This window comes from Trichomycterus rosablanca, chromosome 6, assembly GCF_030014385.1.
Source record: "Trichomycterus rosablanca isolate fTriRos1 chromosome 6, fTriRos1.hap1, whole genome shotgun sequence".
In the NCBI taxonomy this organism is placed as follows: domain Eukaryota; kingdom Metazoa; phylum Chordata; class Actinopteri; order Siluriformes; family Trichomycteridae; genus Trichomycterus; species Trichomycterus rosablanca.
The window spans coordinates 7403274-7430595 of NC_085993.1; the positions used below are offsets into that span (position 1 = coordinate 7403274).

The following is a 27322-nucleotide window of genomic DNA, read 5'->3' on the forward strand; positions in this document are numbered from 1 at the left end:
TTTAATATCAAACAGGAAGTGCTGAAACTTTGGTGTGTCACGAATCAAAGCTCAGGGTTTGTGTATATGCACTTGTGTATATATAGAGTCTCTCTCTGTAAGCGTGTGTGGTGCAGTGATAAGAGCCACGCTGCTGGTAACAGTTCTGGGGGTTTGAATCCCAGTCTGGGCTCATAGATACAGAAGGAGCATGGCGTTGAACATGTTCATTGGGGGTGTGTGTGTGTCGGGGGGGGGTTAGTGTTGCATCGGGAAGTGCATCTGGTATAAAAACTGTGACAAGCAAATATGTGTGATAGTCTCCGCTCTCCTCAGCAAGCATATGGGTTGTGTAAGCATCAAGAGAAATGCAACAGGAACATTGGCAATAACTGGATTGGGAGAAAAATGTAAAAAAAATAATTTTTTTATAAATTATTCGTGTTTTACGATAAATAAAGAACATGAACAACATCTTGAGCAATAAAACCATCATACACATGCAATATGAATCATCATTTCACAGATCACATCCACACAGCATCATGTTTATTCCTCGTTCCAAACCCAGAAAAAAATCCTGAATAAAAGCAGAAAAAAATAAAAAAAGGGGGTTAAAGTATTTTTTCACTGTTAGGATTTTTCCATGACAGAACGGGGTAGAGAGGAGCTAATGCATGGTTCAGATTTACAGATGAATTACTGCAGTGATTCTCAACATTTTTCTTTTTAAAGCCTGTATAAAGCAACAAAGGATTTATAGTCCAGAGCTTTTGTACGCTGAAGTTGGACCCGCAGAGGTGTTCCTGATGACCTGATGAGTGTTGTATTCTGTTATTATTGGTGTGTAATCTGTCTCTCTGTGTTTCTGCCTGCAGCATGTAACTGTAACCTTCACGCCCGGCGCTGCAGGTTCAATATGGAGCTCTATAAACTTTCGGGGAGGAAAAGCGGAGGAGTCTGTCTGAACTGTCGCCACAACACGGCCGGACGTCACTGTCATTACTGCAAAGAGGGCTATTATAGAGACATGAGCAAACCCATCACACACAGGAAAGCCTGCAAAGGTACCCACCCATCTGTCCACATCTGTCTGTCTGCCTGTCTGTCTGTCAACCCATGTCTGTCTGTCCACTTCTGTCTGTCTGTCCACCCATGTTTGTCTGTCCACCTCTGTCTGTCTGTCCACTTCTGTCTGTCTGTCCACCCATGTCTGTCTGTCTGTCTGTCCACCCATGTATGTCTGTCCACTTCTGTCTGTCTGTCCACCCATGTTTGTCTGTCCACCTCTGTCTGTCTGTCCACCCATGCTTGTCTGTCCACTTCTGTCTGTCTGTCCACCTCTGTCTCTGTCCACCCATGTTTGTCTGTCTACTTCTGTTTGTCTGTCAACCCATGTCTGTCTGTTTACTTCTGTCTGTCTGTCCACCCATGTCTGTCTGTCCACTTCTGTCTGTCTGTCCACCCATGTCTGTCTGTCCACCCATGTTTGTCTGTCCACTTCTGTCTGTCTGTCCACCCATGTCTGTGTGTCCACTTCTCTGTCTGTCTGTCCACCCATGTCTGTCTGTCCACCTCTGTCTGTCTGTCAACCCATGCTTGTCTGTCCACTTCTGTCTGTCTGTCTGTCTGTCCACCTCTGTCTGTCTGTCTGTCCACCCATGTTTGTCTGTCCACTTCTGTTTGTCTGTCCACTCATGTTTGTCTGTCCACCTCTGTCTGTCTGTCCACCCATGCTTGTCTGTCTGTCTGTCTGTCCACCTCTGTCTGTCTGTCCACCCATGTTTTTCTGTCCACTTCTGTTTGTCTGTCCACTCATGTTTGTCTGTCCACGTCTCACTGTCCACCCATGTTTGTCTGTCCCTTTCTGTCTGTCTGTCTGTCTGTCTGTCCACCCATGTTTGCCTGTCCACCCATGTTTGCCTGTCCACATCTGTCTGTCTGTCCACCCATGTTTGTCTGTCCACATATGTCTGTCTGTCCACCATGTTTCTCTATCCACCTCTGTCTGTCTTTCTGTCCACCCATGTTTGTCCGTCCACTTCTGTCTGTCTGTCCACCCACGTTTGTCTGTCCACATCTGTCTGTCTGTCCACCCATGTTTGTCTGTCCACATCTGTCTGTCTGTCCACCCATGTTTGTCTGTCCACATATGTCTGTCTGTCCACCCATGTTTGTCTGTCCACATATGTCTGTCTGTCCACCATGTTTCTCTATCCACCTGTCTGTCTTTCTGTCCACCCATGTTTGTCCGTCCACTTCTGTCTGTCTGTCCACCCACGTTTGTCTGTCCACATCTGTCTGTCTGTCCACCCATGTTTGCCTGTCCACATCTGTCTGTCTGTCCACCCATGTTTGTCTGTCCACATCTGTCTGTCTGTCCACCCATGTTTGTCTGTCCACATATGTCTGTCTGTCCACCATGTTTCTCTATCCACCTCTGTCTGTCTTTCTGTCCACCCATGTTTGTCCGTCCACTTCTGTCTGTCTGTCCACCCACGTTTGTCTGTCCACTTCTGTCTGTCCATCCATGTTTGTCTGTCCACTTCTGTCTGTCTGTCCACCCATGTTTGTCTGTCCACATCTGTTTGTCTGTCTGTCCACCCATGTTTGTCTGTCTGTTTGTCCACCTATGTTAGCATATCCACCTCTGTCTGACTTTTCACCCCTGTCTGTATGTCTACCTCTGTTTGTCTGTCCAACCACATTTGTCTGTCTGTCTGTTTATATGATAAATGGGCAATGTGCACTGTAGTTACTGACTTAGTTATAGACTCAGTTTAAATTCCCTGAATTTATCTCTGCGCTTTCTGCTTCATCTCAATTGAAATATCAGCTTTTATCTGTTTTATATTAATCAATCTATCTACATTAGTGTGAAGAAGTAATCACCTCTTTCTCTACTGTTGTATATTTATCACACTAAAAGCTTTCTATCTCTCCAAAAGCTTTCTATCTATCCATCTACTTATTGATTTATTCATCTACTTAATTCATAGAAGGTTCTCATTAGTCCCTCCATGAGCGACTGTGTGTGTGTGTGCATGTCTGTGTGTGTGCATGTCTGTGTGTGTGTATGTGTAGGCTTTGTATGTATGTGTGTGTGTGTGTGTGTGTGTATGTTTTAAGGGTTGACAGGGCAAATGTAAACAAACAGAGCTGAGGTGTGAAGTGAGCCCTATTACAGGCCGGATGAGTGAGAGGATTTGGGGTTGGGGGAGGACAGGGGTAAAGTGAAGGCAGTGAAAGAGGAAGAAAAAATCCTGTAGGTGTAGAAATGAATCCAACTTAACTCTTACCTGGAACCCACCACCAGTGCTGGCATAAAAACTACAGAACATGAACCTTCAGAACCTACAGAACCTTCTCTCCCAAATGCTAGTTTTTACTTAGTTGATAAAAAGAATCAAGAAGAAACTGGTCCAGAAAATCTTAAACAACAAAACACAATTATTTAAATGATTGTTTTACGTTTAAGAATGCACACTATGTAATTCTCTATGTGACAAACTATGTTTATTATTCATCTTTTCTTGCTTTTTTCTTGTTTTTTTCTCAATCTAATCATTGCTAGTCTCCCTATTCCAACTTTCTTGCACTGGCTGGGGAGAGCTGAGACCATCACATGTTCCCTCACACACACTCGGTCATCAGCTGCATATTTTTACTTGCCAGTGGTGGCGTCTCACCGAGAGCCATACCGAGTATGGAGAGAAACCTTTTTAATCAATACCCCACCACTAGTGCAGGTGACCATGAACCAGACAGCACTGGTTGCAATTGTTTAGCGACAATGTATCCCAGCTGACTGCCCTTCCTCAGGCCAGGCCAGTTTGGTGATAACACTGCCTGCGTTTTAAACTCACGGAAATCTCAGCAGTGTTGTGATACTCATTAAGTCCAACGTACAGTAACGACAGAATGAGCCCAGATTCTAACCTACACATTCACTCAAAAATGACTTCACATTCTAAGCGATGTAAACAAAGTGGTGAGTGTTTCACATGAGAACGTTTTGCGCTTTGAGCGCTGCGGCAACCGCAAAAAACGCAATGCAGCAAGTGCACAACGTTCTAACTTAACTCACTAAGAAATATGGTATTCCAAGATCTCTGCGATTAAGAAGCGTAATGAAACAATATAGACGAGCAACATGGCACTCGTGCTTCTGTGGTACCATCAAAGCTTTGCACCTTTTTGTTTTGTGCCAGTTTAAGTATTCCCAAACTTTTGATGGTTTGGGTTTTGGAAAACTTGTTGTAGCAATTAAAAAGGATCATTTATAAACTATGCATCGACTTAAAATATTGCGTCAACGTCATCGACTAAGTCGATCAATCGCAGCCCTAGATTATGGTATAAGATGGAGTAAGATGGAAACTGTCCTCTTATAATAAATTAATCACATTATTTAGGCTCAGAACATAAAAGATAAAGCAGTACTTTCAGGTGTGAAAGGCTCACTACAAAACTAAAAATATAAATAATTTATTCTTTATATCTGCAGCATTTAGCAGACACTTTTATCCATAGTGATGGTTTATAGTCTAAGCAATTGTAAAATTAGGGCCTTGCTCAAGAGGCCAACAGTGGCAACATGGCAGGGCTAAAACCAGTGACCTTTACTAGCCCAGTACCTTAAATGCTAACCCACCACTGCTACTTTAGCCTACAGATTTTATTCTGTATACAGTTGTGTTTTTTATCAACTTCATGTTTCTAAAAACCTGAATGTTTTATTCAGGACTACGCTTGATTATTTTCACCACTTCAGAGCAGCTTTTTAACTCTTTGTCTCAAACGCGTCTTGTCACCTTGATACATTTAACCCTAAACCTCACTTCTCATCACCCTGATTAAGTCGCTACAGATTTAATAAAAGATTACTTGGTGTGTACACACTTTTCCTAAATGTATTACTAAAATGCAGAAGCAGCACGTCAGTGAAGTCTCAGTCCAAACTGGCACCACTGACCCTCCTGCTGCAAGGAATGCAAACACACATCCATCATTCAGCCGTGTGTTCACCAAACCCTCATACTGTTACTCTTTCTGTTTTCACACATTTCAGCATCTCATTGCTTTCCACTTGGGCGGTTTCAAAAGACGCCACCGCTCCAAATGAGGCATTAATTTCATCTTTCACTGCGTAATTTCATTCACACCCACATCAGAAGATCAGCACAGAACAAAACATCTCTGACAGAACAAATTTCCATTCTGTTAAACAGGGCTTCATTCTTTCACTTTTCTTACATTTTCATTCTTTTCACATGAATGAAACGAGGTGTGGAGGAACTCCAGTGGCCTGTCATCGCTTTAAACTCATCCCTATTAAACACCTTTGGGATGAATTGGAACAAATGGAGATAAATTCCCACAGACAGTGGAATATCATGTATTTAACTGTTTAATTATTAAAATTCAATCATACTTCAAATTTACTTACTGCATTACAACCTGTTTATCCTTCAGTTTAATTATTTATGATGCTTTTTTTATTATATTTTAAGAATAATTTGCTTTAAGAGTGTTTGCTCTTAATTTTGCTTTTATCTCGTGTTCTTTTATGTCTCATTGTTACTTGCCGTTTTTTTTTTTTTTTTTTGCGTTCATCAGCCCGTCCTGAAGTTTCTTTTAAAAAAACAAATTCCATTTAACACAGTCGAAGTCAGAGTAGCTTTATTGGCTTGGCTATTTTTTTTATTTACTGGTCAGGCATTTAAATGATTATGTATAATAAAAGTTTATTAGTGTAATAAAGAAAGATTTTCAGCTTAAATTTTTTAACCTTTTTCTGGCTTTTATCAGCCTGTCCTGAGGTGTTGTGATTGATCTCCAGACTGTAAATGTCTTTTTTCTATATTTTTATCGATGAAGCAGCATGCCCCCCGTCTCTGGCTGGCTGGGGATCCAAACTTCTGCATACCTTTCTTTTTTTGGGCAGTGACATCAGGAACGTAGCAGCACGTTTCACACATGAGGAAAATGCTGATGTTGTGTTTGAGCTAATCCTCCTTGCTCCACTTAAACAGTTAGCATAAACACATTTCATCATGATTTATGTCGCCGGCACCTTACTGAAACCGCTCCGAATGTGCTATAGATTGAACATGTGAAGTAATTACAGCAGAGAAAGCAAACAAACAGTTTAACCAGGTTCTGATACTCAACGAATAATGTGAATAATGATTTAAAGAAGGATTTAGCATGCTAGGTTGTAAAATAATCAGTAAAAAAAACTAAACAAACAGTAACAGAAACAGGTTAGTGTAAGTGAATATGAATTCAGTCATTTTATTTTCATCAACGGTTTTATCCTGGTCAGGGTTGTGGCAGGTCCGGTTCCAGCAGAAAACACAGGGCACCACTGGGTATTTGAACCCTGGATCCCAGCGATTTTGGGCTAGCATAATTTACAATTGCTCCACTTGTGCGGCCTGAATAAAATCATCTAATAATTTATTCATTGTCTGTTTTACCTGCTCAGGGTGGCTCCGATTCATTGGGTAATCCATCACAGGGCAGACATACCCATTCATAGCTATTTTTAGCAGCTCCAGTTTACCTGACTGCACATTTTTGAACTTTGGATAACCGGAGCACCTAAAGCAGGGGCCTCATAACTCAAGAGACGTACCGTTTTTCTTCTTGAATCACAAACTTGTATTCACTTTCCCATCTTTTATTAAATTACCTCCTTTTGCTTCAATTCTCTCTTCTTGTACATTTTTGGATTATTTGTGAATATTTCTTAACATCACTTGCTGGAAAACCGCCTCAGTTAAACGCTGATGTGGAAACACTGCCATCTAGGGGCGGGATGTGGTCACTTTGCGGGTCACAAAATCGGCATGCATTGTGGGAGATGCAGTTTATGTACGATTTGACAGTGTATTTTAAGACAATCATACATCTTTTAAGCTCTCGCGGGCCACATAAAATGATGTGGGCCTTGAGTTTGACACCTGTGACCTAGAGGGACCTGCGCAGACACAGGAGGAAGATGCAAACCCCACACAGCAAGGACCCTGGTCATTCAGCCAAGGATTCAAACCCAGGCCCTCCTTGCTGTGAGGCATCACAGTGCCTCTCTGCGGCACCGTGCCGCCCCTCATTCATTCATATGAATATTTTGAGCAAGAACACAGACCCTCATGCTTTCACTGCAGTGCATTAAGCTGGATGCTGAGTTAATGTTAATATTCTCTGCTATAAATCATGACTGCAAATATTTTGTGCAAAAAGCTTCAGCCAGACATTTTATTTCAGCTTGAAATCTCACAATGCATCAACTCTGCAATTACTCACGACACTTCACTCTCTGACTTCACACAGAAATATCGTTTCTAGACGAAGACCAGGCTCAAATCTCAGCTTGAGGCTTTTTCTCTGTGATTGATGGAGTTGTCCCTCATAAACTCTGCTGTAAACACTCATTCTTCTCCAGTGTTTGAGCTGGAATCATCTGATCATGCTTGTTCCCAAAATGAACAACTCCTTTAAAACCGATATATTTAGTAAATGAGGCGTTTTGTTTGAACAAATCTGATTGTGTTTTTGATCATTACGTTGATGAGCTGCACTGTGGAGTAATTCTGTACTGTTACACCACATGTCCTCATTCAGGGTTCTGGAACACAGGATTAGTACCAAATTGTTTAATCATTATGTGATGACTGGGGGGTGTAACACGTCCAAATTACACTCAGACCCTCCAATATGGGTGGGCTGCGTTTAGAGTGCCAGGTTCCTCCAATTACAGTCATCCAACATCTAAATCGTTAACAGTGAGTTACTTCACATAGACATGGAGACTAGATACGAGGAAACCATGTGCAGTGGTATTTAGTTCTATAATTAATACAGATTTCATTCTTTTTAGACACATTAACTGCAAAGATGATTAAACTTTTGTTTGTCAGTGCGCTGATGACCTAGGGTCTGTCTGAAAACCATGTGAGCTGCCTTGCTGCCTACTGCCTACTTAGGTTGCTGCTTAAGTAGAGAGGATTCTAATAAGACACTGAACTCGTAAGGCAGATAATTTAGCAATAATGGCGATTATGTCACCACAGTTTTCGCTTACTAAGCTAACCCAGTTACCCTCAGGCCATTCAACCAATGAGCTGTGGCAGTACAACCCGCTAGCTGGGATAGCTTTCACTGCTGAGGAAGCATCGGATGCTCCCTCAGTATTCGGTCAGTTTATACTTTAGAATTAAGACACCTTAGTTCGCAGCATTTTAAGGTATCTGAGAATTTAGACATGCCTTTTCCTCAGTAGCATGTATAGGATGACATAAATTGCATCTATGTAGAGAGCTCACTAGGTTTTCAGACAAACCCTACTTAGCAAAACCAGGTATTATTTTATAGAGGCCTTCTTAATATAAATGCCTGATCTGACAACTGTTTTTGTTTTTACAAAATGGTCCCAAATATAAAACACACAGCAACCCAGAAGAGTGTAGGCTGTTGTAGAGGTGGTCGTGGAATTGTAACCTTTGTCCTCCCCTTACAGACATGCAGCCAGTCACGTGTCTGTGTTTGTGCCTGGCTGGCTGATAGCAGAGCTGAGATTCAACCTCAAGAGCTAGAGATCTCAGCACTGAAGGGCTAGCATGGTTTACCACTCGAATTCCAATGCTGAACATGTTTTAAACGGGTTAAACATGGGTTAAAGGTCATTTCCAAGTCATGTTGTGCATGGTGGTGCTCAGGATCAAAAGGCTGGCAACCCTCAACACTCCATGACTGCCAAAATACACATAAGTTATACACTTAATAAGAACTTTATTATGTTTATTATTAACACAGAAAAAACTTCACAACTACCTGCAGAAAACTTTTCTTCTTTATTCTGTTTTTTTGATTGTTTGTTGTCTCTTCCTTTGATTGAAGAAGTAATTAAATGAAGCTACTGTGGCTTGTTACTGAACGTTTACATGGTGGCGGGACTGAAAGCTGCAAGCATAAAGTTCTGAAAATGTTGATAAGTCAATGAAGGATAATTTATTAAACATGTGCACCATATATAAATGGTACAATGTGTGTGGGCCCCTGTGTGGTTCAAGGATTTTGGAATGGTTCTGGCACCCCTGTGTTTGATGTAATACAGATCTCAGTTTAATCCACTTGTGTGAGCTTTTAAAACTCATAAAAAAAATCATGTATCTGTAATATGAAAAGCATCACATGAAGCTCAGCAAGTGGGAAGCACATGGCGCTAATGCTAAAGAGAATGAGATCATTTTCTGATCGGATCCCCTGAGCGCGGGCCGCACCTTTAGCTGGTTAAACTAATTATCGCTCACATGGTTACCATGGCACAAATAGACAAATAAAGCGATCTGTTCACCCCCTATAGCCCCATACGCTCGTACCAATCCCAAAAACAAAGTGTTCATATGAATCTAATCTGCTTTGATGGGACCGTGTGAGTCACACGGTTTTGAATGGTTCAAATCATCCTCACAATTATCAAACCGCTGATTCTAAATATTGTTCTTCATGACCTCATTAAAATCTGCACCTCGCTGAGCTCAGGATTAGCACGTCGTGCAGTAGAAATGGAAATGACATCTGGGTTTGTGCTCAGACATTATCTTTATGTAATGTTATTTCTACAAACACCAACGTTTTACTTCCTCTTTCTGAACAAAAACACAAGGTGTACTTTACACCGATCCAGATACAATAACGGACTGACTGAGAGAATCTGCCCTCATTATTTCTTAGCCTTTTAAGCCTGAACTGTAATTATTATTATTTTTTGAGACAGGCAGAGGTCGGCAGAGTGCACAGGGAAATTGAGTATATCTAAAGTGGAGGGAAAAATATCTGCTTGACAAACAACCATTAGTGAAATGGACCATCAATACAAGGAATAAATAAACAGCAAAGTTATTAATGAAAATCCTCTCGTCTCAGAAAATAATTGAGCTATTTAAGAGTTTTAAGTTCAGAATGCAGTAGGTATAAAGTACTTGGTATGTTGGGCAGAACAGCGGTGCAGCTGGTAAATTTAGTGCCGTTTATTATATAAATAAACTTTGGGATTACCTTCACCAAAACTCTTCACCACAAGTCTTAGGCTCAGGTAAACAACTCAGCTAAACAACATTCTCTGTTTACCTGAGCCGACTTGATCACACCTCACAAGTTTCCAGACACGTGGATATGTGGAAATCCCATAGAGTAACACTACCGATCGCTGGGTATTTACTTTATTTTTTACTGTCCCCAAAGGGAAATTTGTGGCATACAACACAAAAAAAACACATGATATAGCTTAAATATATATAAAATCTTAAATATATAGAGAAAAATTTGAGAAATTCATTTCACAAATGTAATAACCCTGTCGCTTTAGGTATAAAATAATTTTTCCATCTATTATGTTTTACCTTGGGAACATGAATCTATGTCCAGAGAGAAGAAGCTAAAACTCACAGTTAAGTGGGTGGTCTGGACAACTCAAGATCAATCTCGCTTTCTGAGTAGAGCGACAAATAAATATATCATTTAAGGGAGCTTGAGCAACACCCATTATTTTACTTGCCGCCTTAATAATGTTGTTAAGAGAGTTTCTGTTCTGAACATTCAGGTTCCCAAACCAAGCAATCATAGAAAATTTTAAAACAGATTCAATAAATGACTTATAAAACAGACTCAGGTCTCTGCTGCCCTGTTTTACAGATTATGCCAGTATTCTCATTAAAGGTCAGCTTTTCATCAATAGTTGTCCCCAGGTACTTATAACTCTCGACAAGTTCAACAAGCACTACGGGTCGCTGGGTCTTTTCTTTATTTTTTACTTTTTAAAAAATAATCAACAAAACTACAAAATAAATGGTGTAGAAATCTGCAAAGTCAAATTCTTTAAAAAAGACCTTTTTATTCAGACCTTTAGTCTGAATAACAACATCAAAGCTCACAGATTTTGCTCAACCCACTTTATTTGGCGATCACCTGCAGTGCTTTTCAACACTTTTGAAGAATTTCTCACATCTGCTGAAAACATTCTGGCTTCTTTTTTTCACTTAAATCAGATGTGTACATGCTCTGAATAACCTGATCATCTGCCCAAAATCCTTAATTCGATTTCTCATAATTGGAGAAGAACAAGCTGTGATTTCAGATATTAAAGTAATAATCACTTCAGATAACCAGTGAAATTTGTTCAGGATTAAATTATCATCAGATGGGAATGAAGTTGAGGCAGTGATTTGGGACGGAGCCGTATCTCCTCCTAATTAGCACCAGCACTTGATGAGTAAGTGGAAAGCCACTTAAACTTCAGCTTCAGGCTGTTTATGGTAGGGAAAGTGCTGAAGTGTGTCCAAGTGGAACACCTGCAGCACATCTGCACCACATCAGATCTCAGCTGGTACTGGAACCACGCCATTTCTTTTAGCAAAACAACCAGTTCCATTTAACACAGTGGAAGTCAGAGTAGCTTTATCGGCATGGCCATTATTTTAATTTTTTTATATTGTTTTGACATTTAAATAATTATGTATTATATAATTAGCATATTTATTTGTGTAATGAAACAGCTAAGTCAAACAGCTAAAACACACACGCACAAGAAAATAAATCTACCTATTAACAGTTGGTATTTCACGGATGCTTTTTTCTTTACTCCACTTTGTTAAAAATGTAAAAGAAAAAAAGGAAAGGTTTGTGCACAGCTGCTTAATATTTAATAAACTCTCGGGTTTAAGTCTTGGTGGCGCTCAGCTGACACAATTGGCCGTCTCAGAGGGAGGGAGGGAAAGATGGAGAGGGTCTCTCTGCTGCCACATCACCCCACTGCTGCGTTTTCTTCACTGGCTTCCTGTAGCTGCACGCATTCAGTTTAAAACACTGATGCTCATCTACAAAGCCAAAAATGGACCTTCGGGTCTAATCAAACCCCGCTCTGTACCACGCAACCTCCAAGCCACTAGTCTCGCTCGACTTGATCCTCCACCCAGGACTCGAGGAAGACAAGCATCATGGTTCTTCTTTGTACTGGCACCCAAGTGGTGGAACGAGCTTTTTCTGTCTGTCCGAACATCTGAGTCTCTTCCTGTCTTTAAAAAACGATTAAAAACCTTCATCACGTCTTTACTAAACACTTAAGCTGACTTGTACTTACTTACTTACTAACGCTCTTATTCATTTCTTGCAAAAAAAAAAAAAACTTTGGTTCTAACAGAGTTTTAGCAGATTTGTGTTCTTGGACTGTTGTCTACTTACTACCTACTAGAGTAAGGTAATGTTCACTATGAAAGCACTTCTGTAAGTCGCTCTGGATAAGCGTTTGCTAAATGCCGAAAATGTAAATGTAAATGTCTCTCCTCCTCGTGGCTGCAAAAGTGACCCTGCTGTCTGGTTGAGGCATTGGGATAAGATGTGCAGGAACACGTAGAGCACGGGTGTAAATTTGGTGGCTGCACACATATTAAAGAGGGTAGGTGCTAGCCTGCGTCTCTCATCAGCCAGCGTGGGGGTGGTGCACGGGAGGAAATTGGAAATGACTAAATTGGAAGAAAAGGGAAAATACAAAAATATGTATGAAAAAATCTAAACATTGTAATGACATCTACATCACAGAATGGATCTGCTAATGTGATGTCTGTATAGTTTTGACCCTGCAGATTTTTAGAAACCCACAATGAACATAAAATTTCACACGTCCGTTATAAGTGTAAATTTTTGACTTTAGCTATTCATTTCAGGTTCCATTCTGACTCTATACACTGTTATAATTTCACCCTTGCCCTTAAGAAAAAATCATATTTCTTTACTATTTTCTTTACGTTGAGGTAAACAGCTGCTAGAATCCCCGCAAGCTGTCCTGACTCACTCACTACAGATCAAACAGCGCCGATCTGCTTTTTAGCTCTTTACGGTCGCTCACGAAACATTTGTGGTCTGATGCGGGGTGGATCCAATCAAGTCCTAATTGCTCCTTCAAACGCAGCCCAAACGACGGGCTTTGATGACTAAACAGCGACAACCGACAGCCTCAGACATCAGATTTTACCTGACGCTGCTGCATCAGACCTACAGTCATCATCTCATCACCAGCATGCCTTCATAAAGCCTGAAAGAATATCTGTGGAATACTTTTTATATCAGCCACCCACAGTGGGACAAACGCCCAGACGAAGTTAAGTTAAAAGCAGTTTTACTACAAAGGCAGTGAATGAGGAGAGGGGTGTGCAGTTTTCGGGCAGAAACAGACCTCCCGTACAGCCCTGAGGTCTGTGAGAAAATGAAACAGCTAATCAGCAGCGTTATTACTTCAATATCCTGAATTTGCAGTTCATGTGGATTTAAAGTGATTTTAGAACTGTCAGGGGATTCACATGTTACATTTTTACGTTCGTCATGATTAAATGAGTAACCGGAATTGATTGGAGGTTGTTTGGAAATTCACACCTGAATTTATAAGGGACTCTAATTTATACTGCTTTGTCTGGACCAAAAATAAGCAGTAAAATTCAAGGAACTGTCTGTGGATCTCTGAAAAACAGACACTGTACACCACCTGGCTGAAACCATCCTTACTGTGAAACATAGTGGTGGCAGCATTATGCTTTAGAGATGCTTCCCAGTGCAGGGTTAGATTAATTGGTGAGAACTGCGGTACGTATGAATGCAGTCAAATGCAGAAACATCTTCCAGAATGCACAGGAATGAACACCAGAATTCAACACTGGAGTGGTCTGGAGTTTTAAATGTCCTTGAATGGGCCACTCTTAAACCATATAAAACATCTGTAGAGAGACCTGAAAATAGTAGTTAACACTCTCACCATCCAATCTGACGGAGCTTAAGAGGATCTGTCATGAAGATTGGGACAAACTGCCCAAATCCAGGTGTGCAAAGCTTGTAGAGATGCATTTAAGAAAACTTGCTGCTGTAACTGCTCCTACAGGAGCTTCTACAGAGCCGTGATTAAATGGTGTTTTTGAATATTTTTGTGAATAAGATATAACAGGTTTTATTGTTTACACTTTGGGTGATTAAGTGTAGTTTGATGGTAATTATATCCACTCAAAATCAAATCCACAACACAATCAAGTGTGACAAAAGGGCAAAAAAGAATAGGAATTGGCTTTCCCCAAACTGTTTTAGTTACTGTTTAACTTAGTTACTGTTTAATTTCTGTAAATGTATATTCTATAATTAATTGTATACACCTGTTAGCATTATGTGTTTAAAACACTCAAATCTAACTATTAGGACGAGTGTCCAGTTATTTTTGTGTTTGTGAATATGTGTGTATGTGTTTGTATAAATGTGTGTTTATGCGTGTGTGTTTGTATGTGTGTGTTTATATGCGCGTGTATGTCTGTGTTAGTATATGTGTGTTTGTGTGTTTAAGTGTGTGTATGTATGTGTGTAATTGTGTTTGTATGTGTGTGTGTGTGTGTTTGTATGTGTGTTTATATGCGCGTGTATGTCTGTGTTAGTATATGTGTGTGTAATTGTGTGTTTGTGTGTAAGTGTGTGTATGTATGTGTGTAATTGTGTTTGTATGTACAGTGTATCACAAAAGTGAGTACACCCCTCACATTTCTGCAGATATTTAAGTATATCTTTTCATGGGACAACACTGACAAAATGACACTTTGACACAATGAAAAGTAGTCTGTGTGCAGCTTATATAACAGTGTAAATTTATTCTTCCCTCAAAATAACTCAATATACAGCCATTAATGTCTAAACCACCGGCAACAAAAGTGAGTACACCCCTTAGTGAAAGTTCCTGAAGTGTCAATATTTTGTGTGGCCACCATTATTTCCCAGAACTGCCTTAACTCTCCTGGGCATGGAGTTTACCAGAGCTTCACAGGTTGCCACTGGAATGCTTTTCCACTCCTCCATGACGACATCACGGAGCTGGCGGATATTCGAGACTTTGCGCTCCTCCACCTTCCGCTTGAGGATGCCCCAAAGATGTTCTATTGGGTTTAGGTCTGGAGACATGCTTGGCCAGTCCATCACCTTTACCCTCAGCCTCTTCAATAAAGCAGTGGTCGTCTTAGAGGTGTGTTTGGGGTCATTATCATGCTGGAACACTGCCCTGCGAACCAGTTTCCGGAGGGAGGGGATCATGCTCTGCTTCAGTATTTCACAGTACATATTGGAGTTCATGTGTCCCTCAATGAAATGTAACTCCCCAACACCTGCTGCACTCATGCAGCCCCAGACCATGGCATTCCCACCACCATGCTTGACTGTAGGCATGACACACTTATCTTTGTACTTCTCACCTGATTGCCACCACACATGCTTGAGACCATCTGAACCAAACAAATTAATCTTGGTCTCATCAGACCATAGGACATGGTTCCAGTAATCCATGTCCTTTGTTGACATGTCTTCAGCAACTGTTTGCGGGCTTTCTTGTGTAAAGACTTCAGAAGAGGCTTCCTTCTGGGGTGACAGCCATGCAGACCAATTTGATGTAGTGTGCGGCGTATGGTCTGAGCACTGACAGGCTGACCCCCCACCTTTTCAATCTCTGCAGCAATGCTGACAGCACTCCTGCGCCTATCTTTCAAAGACAGCAGTTGGATGTGACGCTGAGCACGTGCACTCAGCTTCTTTGGACGACCAACGCGAGGTCTGTTCTGAGTGGACCCTGCTCTTTTAAAACGCTGGATGATCTTGGCCACTGTGCTGCAGCTCAGTTTCAGGGTGTTGGCAATCTTCTTGTAGCCTTGGCCATCTTCATGTAGCGCAACAATTCGTCTTTTAAGATCCTCAGAGAGTTATTTGCCATGAGGTGCCATGTTGGAACTTTCAGTGACCAGTATGAGAGAGTGTGAGAGCTGTACTACTAAATTGAACACACCTGCTCCCTATGCATACCTGAGACCTAGTAACACTAACAAATCACATGACATTTTGGAGGGAAAATGACAAGCAGTGCTCAATTTGGACATTTAGGGGTGTAGTCTCTTAGGGGTGTACTCACTTTTGTTGCCGGTGGTTTAGACATTAATGGCTGTATTTTGAGTTATTTTGAGGGAAGAATAAATGTACACTGTTATATAAGCTGCACACAGACTACTTTTCATTGTGTCAAATTTTCATTTTGTCAGTGTTGTCCCATGAAAAGATATACTTAAATATCTGCAGAAATGTGAGGGGTGTACTCACTTTTGTGATACACTGTATGTGTGTGTGTATGTATATGTGTGTTTACTGTATATGTATGTGTGTGTGTATGTATATGTGTGTTTACTGTATATGTATGTGTGTGTGTATGTATATGTGTGTTTACTGTATATGTACAGTGTATCACAAAAGTAAGTACACCCCTCACATTTCTGCAAATATTTTATTATATCTTTTCATGGGACAACACTATAGACATGAAACTTGGATATAACTTAGAGTAGTCAGTGTACAACTTGTATAGCAGTGTAGATTTACTGTCTTCTGAAAATAACTCAACACACAGCCATTAATGTCTAAATAGCTGGCAACATAAGTGAGTACACCCCACAGTGAACATGTCCAAATTGTGCCCAAATGTGTCGTTGTCCCTCCCTGGTGTCATGTGTCAAGGTCCCAGGTGTAAATGGGGAGCAGGGCTGTTAAATTTGGTGTTTTGGGTACAATTCTCTCATACTGGCCACTAGATATTTAACATGGCACCTCATGGCAAAGAACTCTCTGAGGATGTGAGAAATAGAATTGTTGCTCTCCACAAAGATGGCCTGGGCTATAAGAAGATTGCCAACACCCTGAAACTGAGCTACAGCATGGTGGCCAAGGTCATACAGCGGTTTTCCAGGACAGGTTCCACTCGGAACAGGCTTCGCCAGGGTCGACCAAAGAAGTTGAGTCCACGTGTTCGGCGTCATATCCAGAGGTCGGCTTTAAAAAATAGACACATGAGTGCTGCCAGCATTGCTGCAGAGGTTGAAGACGTGGGAGGTCAGCCTGTCAGTGCTCAGACCATACGCCGCACACTGCATCAACTCGGTCTGCATGGTCGTCATCCCAGAAGGAAGCTGACGCACAAGAAAGCCCGCAAACAGTTTGCTGAAGACAAGCAGTCCAAGAACATGGATTACTGGAATGCCCTGTGGTCTGACGAGACCAAGATAAACTTGTTTGGCTCAGATGGTGTCCAGCATGTGTGGCGGCGCCCTGGTGAGAAGTACCAAGTCAACTGTATCTTGCCTACAGTCAAGCATGGTGGTGGTAGCATCATGGTCTTGGGCTGCATGAGTGTTGCTGGCACTGGGGAGCTGCAGTTCATTGAGGGAAACATGAATTCCAACATGTACTGTGACATTCTGAAACAGAGCATGATCCCCTCCCTTCAAAAACTGGGCCTCATGGCAGTTTTCCAACAGGATAACGACCCCAAACACAACCTCCAAGATGACAACTGCCTTGCTGAGGAAGCTGAAGGTAAAGGTGATGGACTAAACCCAATTGAGCACCTGTGGCGCATCCTCAAGTGGAAGGTGGAGGAGTTCAAGGTGTCTAACATCCACCAGCTCCGTGATGTCATCATGGAGGAGTGGAAGAGGATTCCAGTAGCAACCTGTGCAGCTCTGGTGAATTCCATGCCCAGGAGGGTTAAGGCAGTGCTGGATAATAATGGTGGTCACACAAAATATTGACACTTTGGGCACAATTTGGACATGTTCACTGTGGGGTGTACTCACTTATGTTGCCAGCCATTTAGACATTAATGGCTGTGTGTTGAGTTATTTTCAGAAGACAGTAAATCTACACTGCTATACAAGTTGTACACTGACTACTCTAAGTTATATCCAAGTTTTAGTTCTATAGTGTTGTCCCATGAAAAGATATAATAAAATATTTGCAGAAATGTGAGGGGTGTACTCACTTTTGTGATACACTGTATGTGTGTGTGTATGTATATGTGTGTTTACTGTATATGTATGTGTGTGTGTATGTATATGTGTGTTTACTGTATATGTATGTGTGTGTGTATGTATATGTGTGTTTACTGTATATGTATGTGTGTGTGTATGTATATGTGTGTTTACTGTATATGTACAGTGTATCACAAAAGTGAGTACACCCCTCACATTTCTGCAGATATTTAAGTATATCTTTTCATGGGACAACACTGACAAAATGACACTTTGACACAATGAAAAGTAGTCTGTGTGCAGCTTATATAACAGTGTAAATTTATTCTTCCTTCAAAATAACTCAATATACAGCCATTAATGTCTAAACCACCGGCAACAAAAGTGAGTACACCCCTAAGAGACTACACCCCTAAATGTCCAAATTGAGCACTGCTTGTCATTTTCCCTCCAAAATGTCATGTGATTTGTTAGTGTTACTAGGTCTCAGGTGTGCATAGGGAGCAGGTGTGTTCAATTTAGTAGTACAGCTCTCACACTCTCTCATACTGGTCACTGAAAGTTCCAACATGGCACCTCATGGCAAAGAACTCTCTGAGGATCTTAAAAGACGAATTGTTGTGCTACAAGAAGATGGCCAAGTCTACAAGAAGATTGCCAACACCCTGAAACTGAGCTGCAGCACAGTGGCCAAGATCATCCAGCGTTTTAAAAGAGCAGGGTCCACTCAGAACAGACCTCGCGTTGGTCGTCCAAAGAAGCTGAGTGCACGTGCTCAGCGTCACATCCAACTGCTGTCTTTGAAAGATAGGCGCAGGAGTGCTGTCAGCATTGCTGCAGAGATTGAAAAGGTGGGGGGGTCAGCCTGTCAGTGCTCAGACCATACGCCGCACACTACATCAAATTGGTCTGCATGGCTGTCACCCCAGAAGGAAGCCTCTTCTGAAGTCTCTACACAAGAAAGCCCGCAAACAGTTTGCTGAAGACATGTCAACAAAGGACATGGATTACTGGAACCATGTCCTATGGTCTGATGAGACCAAGATTAATTTGTTTGGTTCAGATGGTCTCAAGCATGTGTGGCGGCAATCAGGTGAGGAGTACAAAGATAAGTGTGTCATGCCTACAGTCAAGCATGGTGGTGGGAATGCCATGGTCTGGGGCTGCATGGGTGCAGCAGGTGTTGGGGAGTTACATTTCATTGAGGGACACATAAACTCCAATATGTACTGTGAAATACTGAAGCAGAGCATGATCCCCTCCTTCCGGAAACTGGGTCGCAGGGCAGTGTTCCAGCATGATAATGACCCCAAACACACCTCTAAGACGACCACTGCTTTATTGAAGAGGCTGAGGGTAAAGGTGATGGACTGGCCAAGCATGTCTCCAGACCTAAACCCAATAGAACATCTTTGGGGCATCCTCAAGCGGAAGGTGGAGGAGTGCAAAGTCTCGAATATCTGCCAGCTCCGTGATGTCGTCATGGAGGAGTGGAAAAGCATTCCAGTGGCAACCTGTGAAGCTCTGGTAAACTCCATGCCCAGGAGAGTTAAGGCAGTTCTGGGAAATAATGGTGGCCACACAAAATATTTACACTTCAGGAACTTTCACTAAGGGGTGTACTCACTTTTGTTGCCGGTGGTTTAGACATTAATGGCTGTATATTGAGTTATTTTCAGGGAAGAATAAATTTACACTGTTATATAAGCTGCACACAGACTACTTTTCATTGTGTCAAAGTGTCATTTTGTCAGTGTTGTCCCATGAAAAGATATACTTAAATATCTGCAGAAATGTGAGGGGTGTACTCACTTTTGTGATACACTGTATGTGTGTGTGTATGTATATGTGTGTTTACTGTATATGTATGTGTGTGTGTATGTATATGTGTGTTTACTGTATATGTATGTGTGTGTGTATGTATATGTGTGTTTACTGTATATGTATGTGTGTGTGTATGTATATGTGTGTTTACTGTATATGTATGTGTGTGTGTGTATGTATATGTGTGTTTACTGTATATGTATGTGTGTGTGTATGTATATGTGTGTTTACTGTATATGTACAGTGTATCACAAAAGTGAGTACACCCCTCACATTTCTGCAGATATTTAAGTATATCTTTTCATGGGACAACACTGACTAAATGACACTTTGACACAATGAAAAGTAGTCTGTGTGCAGCTTATATAACAGTGTAAATTTATTCTTCCCTTAAAATAACTCAATATACAGCCATTAATGTCTAAACCACCGGCAACAAAAGTGAGTACACCCCTAAGAGACTACACCCCTAAATGTCCAAATTGAGCACTGCTTGTCATTTTCCCTCCAAAATGTCATGTGATTTGTTAGTGTTACTAGGTCTCAGGTGTGCATAGGGAGCAGGTGTGTTCAATTTAGTAGTACAGCTCTCACACTCTCTCATACTGGTCACTGAAAGTTCCAACATGGCACCTCATGACAAAGAACTCTCTGAGGATCTTAAAAGACGAATTGTTGCGCTACATGAAGATGGCCAAGGCTACAAGAAGATTGCCAACACCCTGAAACTGAGCTGCAGCACAGTGGCCAAGATCATCCAGCGTTTTAAAAGAGCAGGGTCCACTCAGAACAGACCTCGCATTGGTCGTCCAAAGAAGCTGAGTGCACGTGCTCAGTGTCACATCCAACTGCTGTCTTTGAAAGATAGGCGCAGGAGTGCTGTCAGCATTGCTGCAGAGATTGAAAAGGTGGGGGGTCAGCCTGTCAGTGCTCAGACCATACGCCGCACACTACATCAAATTGGTCTGCATGGCTGTCACCCCAGAAGGAAGCCTCTTCTCAAGTCTCTACACAAGAAAGCCCGCAAACAGTTTGCTGAAGACATGTCAACAAAGGACATGGATTACTGGAACCATGTCCTATGGTCTGATGAGACCAAGATTAATTTGTTTGGTTCAGATGGTCTCAAGCATGTGTGGCGGCAATCAGGTGAGGAGTACAAAGATAAGTGTGTCATGCCTACAGTCAAGCCTGGTGGTGGGAATGCCATGGTCTGGGGCTGCATGAGTGCAGCAGGTGTTGGGGAGTTACATTTCATTGAGGGACACATGAACTCCAATATGTACTGTGAAATACTGAAGCAGAGCATGATCCCCTCCTTCCGGAAACTGGGTCGCAGGGCAGTGTTCCAGCATGATAATGACCCCAAACACACCTCTAAGACAACCACTGCTTTATTGAAGAGGCTGAGGGTAAAGGTGATGGACTGGCCAAGCATGTCTCCAGACCTAAACCCAATAGAACATCCTCAAGCGGAAGGTGGAGGAGCGCAAAGTCTCGAATATCCGCCAGCTCCGTGATGTCGTCATGGAGGAGTGGAAAAGCATTCCAGTGGCAACCTGTGAAGCTCTGGTAAACTCCATGCCCAGGAGAGTTAAGGCAGTTCTGGGAAATAATAGTGGCCACACAAAATATTGACACTTCAGGAACTTTCACTAAGGGGTGTACTCACTTTTGTTGCCGGTGGTTTAGACATTAATGGCTGTATATTGAGTTATTTTGAGGGAAGAATAAATTTACACTGTTATATAAGCTGCACACAGACTACTTTTCATTGTGTCAAAGTGTCATTTTGTCAGTGTTGTCCCATGAAAAGATATACTTAAATATCTGCAGAAATGTGAGGGGTGTACTCACTTTTGTGATACACTGTATGTGTGTGTGTGTATGTATATGTGTGTTTACTGTATATGTATGTGTGTGTCTCACTTTGTAATTTTTTCGCTCCTCACAGCCTGTGATTGCCATCCCGTGGGTGCTGCAGGCAAAACATGTAACCAGACCACAGGTCAGTGCCCGTGTAAAGACGGTGTGACTGGCATCACATGCAACCGCTGTGCTAAAGGCTACCAGCAGAGCCGCTCTCCCATCGCACCATGCATAAGTAAGTGCACTTCCTGTTAAACACCACACAAGCATATAAACCCATAAATCCTTTTAAACACCACAGACTACGTTCACATAAATCCTGTTTATATTGTTCCTACAAAGTTAAAAACATATCGCTAATTTGATATGAATAATTTTATACACATTTAATTAGGTTTGAAATTGGTGTGTCTGAAATATTGAACTCAGTAATTAGGAGGATTGTCCACATACTTCTGGCCACATTATGTATTGATGTTGAATTGGCAAAAAGACTTTCAGGCAGTTTGAAAAGCAAGTTTTAAATATTAAAAGAAAAATAAACAATAAAATGATTCTCAAACAGCACAGGGTCTCGTCCCAAATATAAAACACTCATTAATACAAACCTACTACAGAAATAAAATAAGATAATATTTTATGAAATAAAATAATTAGAATGAGATATTCTCACAGTGACTGAAGACTGGTTTAATAAAAACTAGAAAAACTTCACTGCTGTTCTGGAGTATTAAAAAGTTCTGCTCGCAAAAACCTGAATAAATAAAATCCAAGTCAGAAGATCCAGCAGAAGATCAGACCAGCTCCCTCAGCCAAACATTTTCATTTCCAGTTCATCATGTTGTCAATGAAACAAATGGTGAAAGTCAAGCAACACTCCAGGAGAAATCACGGGCTGGCAGGGAGCTCCGAGAAGCTCATTTAAATAAAAACTCACCGGAACACGACACCGCTGGTTTGCTTAGGAACACTGTTCATACAGAACAGAAGATAGAAAGTCATCAAATAGATTTAATTTGAATACTAATCATGAAGATTTGTTTTAAAAGCTTGAATAATTTTAGCTTATTGCAACCTGAAAACATTCATACAGAAAACTGTACAATTTATTTTTATATTCTGTACTGCTGATCAACTAACCAAATACCATCATATAAAATCTAATAATTAATCATAAATAAAACATTTCTCACATACAAAGGAGAAAACCCATATAGATTCACAAAGCTTAAGGAATCTACTAGAAATATATTAAACAAAATAAAAGAAATCAAAGACATTTAATATACATTTATACAAAAATCTCATAAAGTAACATCTAATTACAATTAATTTCAAATATTCTCACCATCTCAAAATATTAAATAAACACTTACCTTATTAATGCAATTAATACAAAATGCTGTCCTATTATAATTATAATTTTATTATGCAGATTTTTTTGTGCTAAATTTAAGTTAAGAACGATAATTTATATAAATCTATAAATGTCTAAATATATAAATAGATATAAATGTATAAATATATAAATAGATATAAATGTATAAATATATAAACAGACTTATTATTCAGTCATTTAGACGATAAACCTCTACACTGTTTATTACTATTTAAAGGTTTAATGTCATTAATACTGCTAACATGTTAGTGAAAATTATAAAATAATGTTTTCAAATAATAAAATGACAACAAATTACCAAAAACTTGTTTAAACTAAATCAGAATAAAATGCTTGTAAATCTTGTAAAAATTCCTAAAAAATGTTTAACATAGATAAACACATTGTTCTCAAACTTTACAATAGATAAAATTATAATAATTATATTAATTATTCTCATTCTGTATCATCTCTCATGTGATTTCTGTATAAATGCTTTCATATAATAATAATAATAATTTATCACTGACAGTAATGAAACCAACTGAAGAACTTAATTATAATAAAACAATGCTGTCAAAACATTTTATAGAAATTAATTCAGAAATATTACAAGTAAAAGATTTCATTTGAAATGTTAAATAATACAGTTTTAAAAACACAAACTGTTTAGTATTTTATACATTTTTAAAGAATTCTTAAATGCCCTAATAAATTGCACAAAAATATTTTACAAAAATATAAATGATAAACAACAATAATAATATCTTATGTCACAGATTCCAAAATAATAAACTCATTTGCAACAAAATGTGTTATTACATATTGGATTTATATTGGTATATATTATATATTCAGTTTATTATATATATGGATTTAAATATAATTATATTTAAAAAAAAGTGTGTTGGACTTTAAAAAATCTCATTAAAAAGAGTAAAATTTTTGTTTGTTTTAAAGAAATACAATTACTTAGTTTATAAAATAAAACTAATGTAAATAAAGGAACTAATAAAAACAGAAACTAATTATTAAATAAATTCATCCCTGAATGACGATCTTTCAGCTTTATGTGGAACACGGAGCATAGCGTGATTCGCTGTACGGTTCTGTGTGGGAACCCACCGCTGGCTGGTGATGAGAAGCAGCCGGCGACAGCGTGTGAACCCTGGCCACCTTGGTAGTTTTTTACTAGCTTTGTGAGCTGCGTCCTGATTGGTCGTCTGATGAAAAGATGCTCAATGTTGTTAGTGCTTTCTTTTCTATAATAAGCTGCATTTTGACCACCCTGTGGCTGCTTCTTAGAGGTTTCTATATAAAACACGTTCTGATGGTTAGGAAAAACATGTGCAGTGTTCACTTTGCCTGATTAAATCTAAAGGTGCAATAACTTATATGAATAAAAAGATCAAAATTGTTACACTGAACCAATTTTCTTTTATTGGCTTTGTTAGTTTTTGTATTTTGCTAACTTTGATTTCTTTGTTGAAAACAGAAATTCCAGTTGCAACCCCGACCACCACAGCAAGCATCACAGAGCAACCAGCAGGTGAGGAAACCTCCATTTTTCTGTTTGCATCATTAAAGTAATAAACACGAGCTTCAGTGAATTATAGTCTGGTAATGAAAATGAATACAGTAAACTCTCAGAGTAATATCTTACAAGCAGTACAGTTTTAGTCTCAAGTCTGGATAAATAGCAGAGTTTTGTGTCAGGAATGGCATCCGGTGTCTGGTGTAAAAACTATGCAAAATCAAATATGTTGAAGAATGATTCGCTGTGGCAACTCCTAACAAGAGCAGCCGAAAGAAATCATTTCAGATATTCAGATTCACATAATATGAACAAAATTCATAAAACATAATTACATTTATTCAAGGGTCAAAGTCATTCAACACACATATCACCCATAAGAAAAAATATTTACACCTCAGGAGTCTTAATGGACCAGTTCCCCAAATATACATTTACATTTTCCGCATTTAGCAGATGCTTTTATCTAAAGACAGTTTTATCTTTGAGACAGTATACGATCTAAGCAATTGAGGGTTAAGGACCTTGCTCAAGCGCCCAACAGTTGCAACCTGGTAGTGGTGAGGCTTGAACCGGCAACCTTCTGATTACTAGTCCAATGTGTTAACCACTAGGCTACAGCTGCCCAAATATAACCTGACCATCAAAGTCAAGCAGCACCTTAATGTTTTACAGAAACACCACAATCCAAAACAGTTTCAGAAGAGAGAAGGAAAAAGTTATAATTATAAAATTGCTAAATGTTTGCAGTATTTTGATGATGTTTTAATGAGCATCTTAGGGTAAGAAACTGTCTCTGCTGGGCGCTGGTGTGGCACAGCAGTATAATTCGCTAGCCCAACAACACTGACAGTTCGAGTCTCAGTGCCAGTGCTGCTACTGGTCTGGCTGGTGCTTAACAGGCACAGTTGGTTTTTGGTCTGTGCAAAGGAAGGTTAGATAGAGCTTCTCTTAATGGGTGCTGCAACAGAAACTCTTACTGTGTTGTTGGTGGTGCCAACACGAGTAGTGGAGGAACACAAGGAGCACAGTGTGGACCTCTGTATGGAATCCACAGCGAGTGGGTGGTGCACGCAGCAGAGGATTTGTAATAGGGAGTTGGGAAAATGACAGGGCTGTAAATGAAATGATCCAGATGTTAGAACTCAGTGCTGCTGTTTCTGAATATATTTTACACTTGAGCAGTTAACGAGGGGATTGATGAACACTGGCTGCACTGCGTTAATCATCCCACACATGAATATTTATTTCCACATCTCCATATCTAGCCTGATTCAGAACCTCCGCCTTACCACGCTTTATAACTTCTGAATCAATTAGCCTCGGCTCAGAGCTCCTGACGCTTTAATCTTCAACTCCGACTCCAATTAATTCAACTAAGCATCTCACTGCGGGACGTCTGCTCATTTGTTGAATTGATTATTTTCCTACTTACTGATCCCGCTGGTGGGACTTCTTCACTAATCTGGAAGTGCTCAACATTTTTTGGAAAATATCTTCCTTCTGGATTAGCTCCCTCGACACGCCTTTCCTCCCAGTACACGCAATATTCACGCCAAAGAAAAACAATTAACTCGCCAACTTCTTCTTTCCATCATTAGCGAACACACATAAGGTCCGGAGTGAATCCTCATCTGATGGATCACACGTTTTTTTCCTCCATGTTGGAGAAATGTGGAGGGAGTGAGCGTGTTTTGGTTTCGTCCGTGTGGAAAAAACGTCAGTTATTCTCACGGACGGAGGAATCCTGGCGTGTGAGGAATCTCTGCAGCTGTTGCTGGACCATCGAAATCTTCTAATGCTTCAGTGACAGATAAGATTGACAGTTGAGCTGCTGGGACTCTCCTTTGTTTCTTCATTCTCGTCTTCATTCTCTGTTCTTCTCTGTCCTTCCTTACTTACATTTCATCACCACTCTCGCCTTTTCCAGCTCTCACATTCTTCACTCACATGTTTGTTCTGGTTCTCGTCGTTTCTTCTCATTCTTCCATTCGCTCACTTTCGTTCTGCTACATTTAATTCCTCTGATCAGACCAGCAACTTCCTGCCTTCTCATTACTGACAGGTGGAAACTGTTTCTCCTATAGAAAATAAACACTGACACAGTTTAACATCTCACTAGACTCGATTGTGCTGGACTAGACTGGACTGTACTGTTGTGAACTTAATTGGATTAGATTGGACTAGACAGGACTGTATTAAGGAGGAGTGGACTATACTGGATTTGGATTAGAAAAGATTGGGCTGAACAGAACTGGACTAGATTGGACTGGATTGGATTAGACTGGTTTGGATTAGATTGTACTCAACTAGACTGGATTGAACTTGAGGATTTGGCTGTACTGGATTGGATTATAAAGAATTGGGCTGATTTGGATTAGACTAGATTGGACTGGATTAGACTGGACTGGACTGGACTAGATTGGACTGGATTAGATTATACTAAACTGGACTAGATTGGACTGGATTGGATTAAACTGGATTGGATTACATTGTACTTAGCTAAACTGGACTGTACTGGATTGAACTTGATTGGATTAGATTAGACTAGACTGGGCTAAATTAAAGAGGATTTGGCAGTACTGGATTGGATTAGAAATGATTGGGCTGATTTGGACTGGACTAGATTGGACTGGATTGGATTAGACCAGATTGGACTGGATTAGATTGTACTCGACTAGACTGGACTACTGGATTGAACTTTATTGGATTAGATTTGACTAGACTGGACTGAATTAAAGGTAATTTGGCTGTACTGGATTGGATTAGCAAGGATTGGGCTGATTTGGACTGAACTAGATTTGACTGGATTGGATTAGATGGGACTGGACTAGATTGGACTGGATTGGATTAGACTGGACTGGATTGGAT

The 27322-nt window shown here is 40.3% G+C and overlaps 1 protein-coding gene across 3 annotated transcripts in view; it reads left to right on the forward strand.

The window, feature by feature from the left end:
* ntn1a (netrin 1a) overlaps positions 1 to 27322 on the forward strand; it is a 94868-nt gene that overhangs the window by 54540 nt on the left and 13006 nt on the right. For all 3 annotated transcript variants that reach the window (XM_062997339.1, XM_062997340.1, XM_062997341.1), the window contains 3 exons: positions 858 to 1046; positions 21625 to 21774; positions 24413 to 24466. In XM_062997339.1, coding sequence (XP_062853409.1) covers positions 858 to 1046; positions 21625 to 21774; positions 24413 to 24466 — 393 coding nt within the window. The remainder of the gene's footprint in view (positions 1 to 857; positions 1047 to 21624; positions 21775 to 24412; positions 24467 to 27322) is intronic.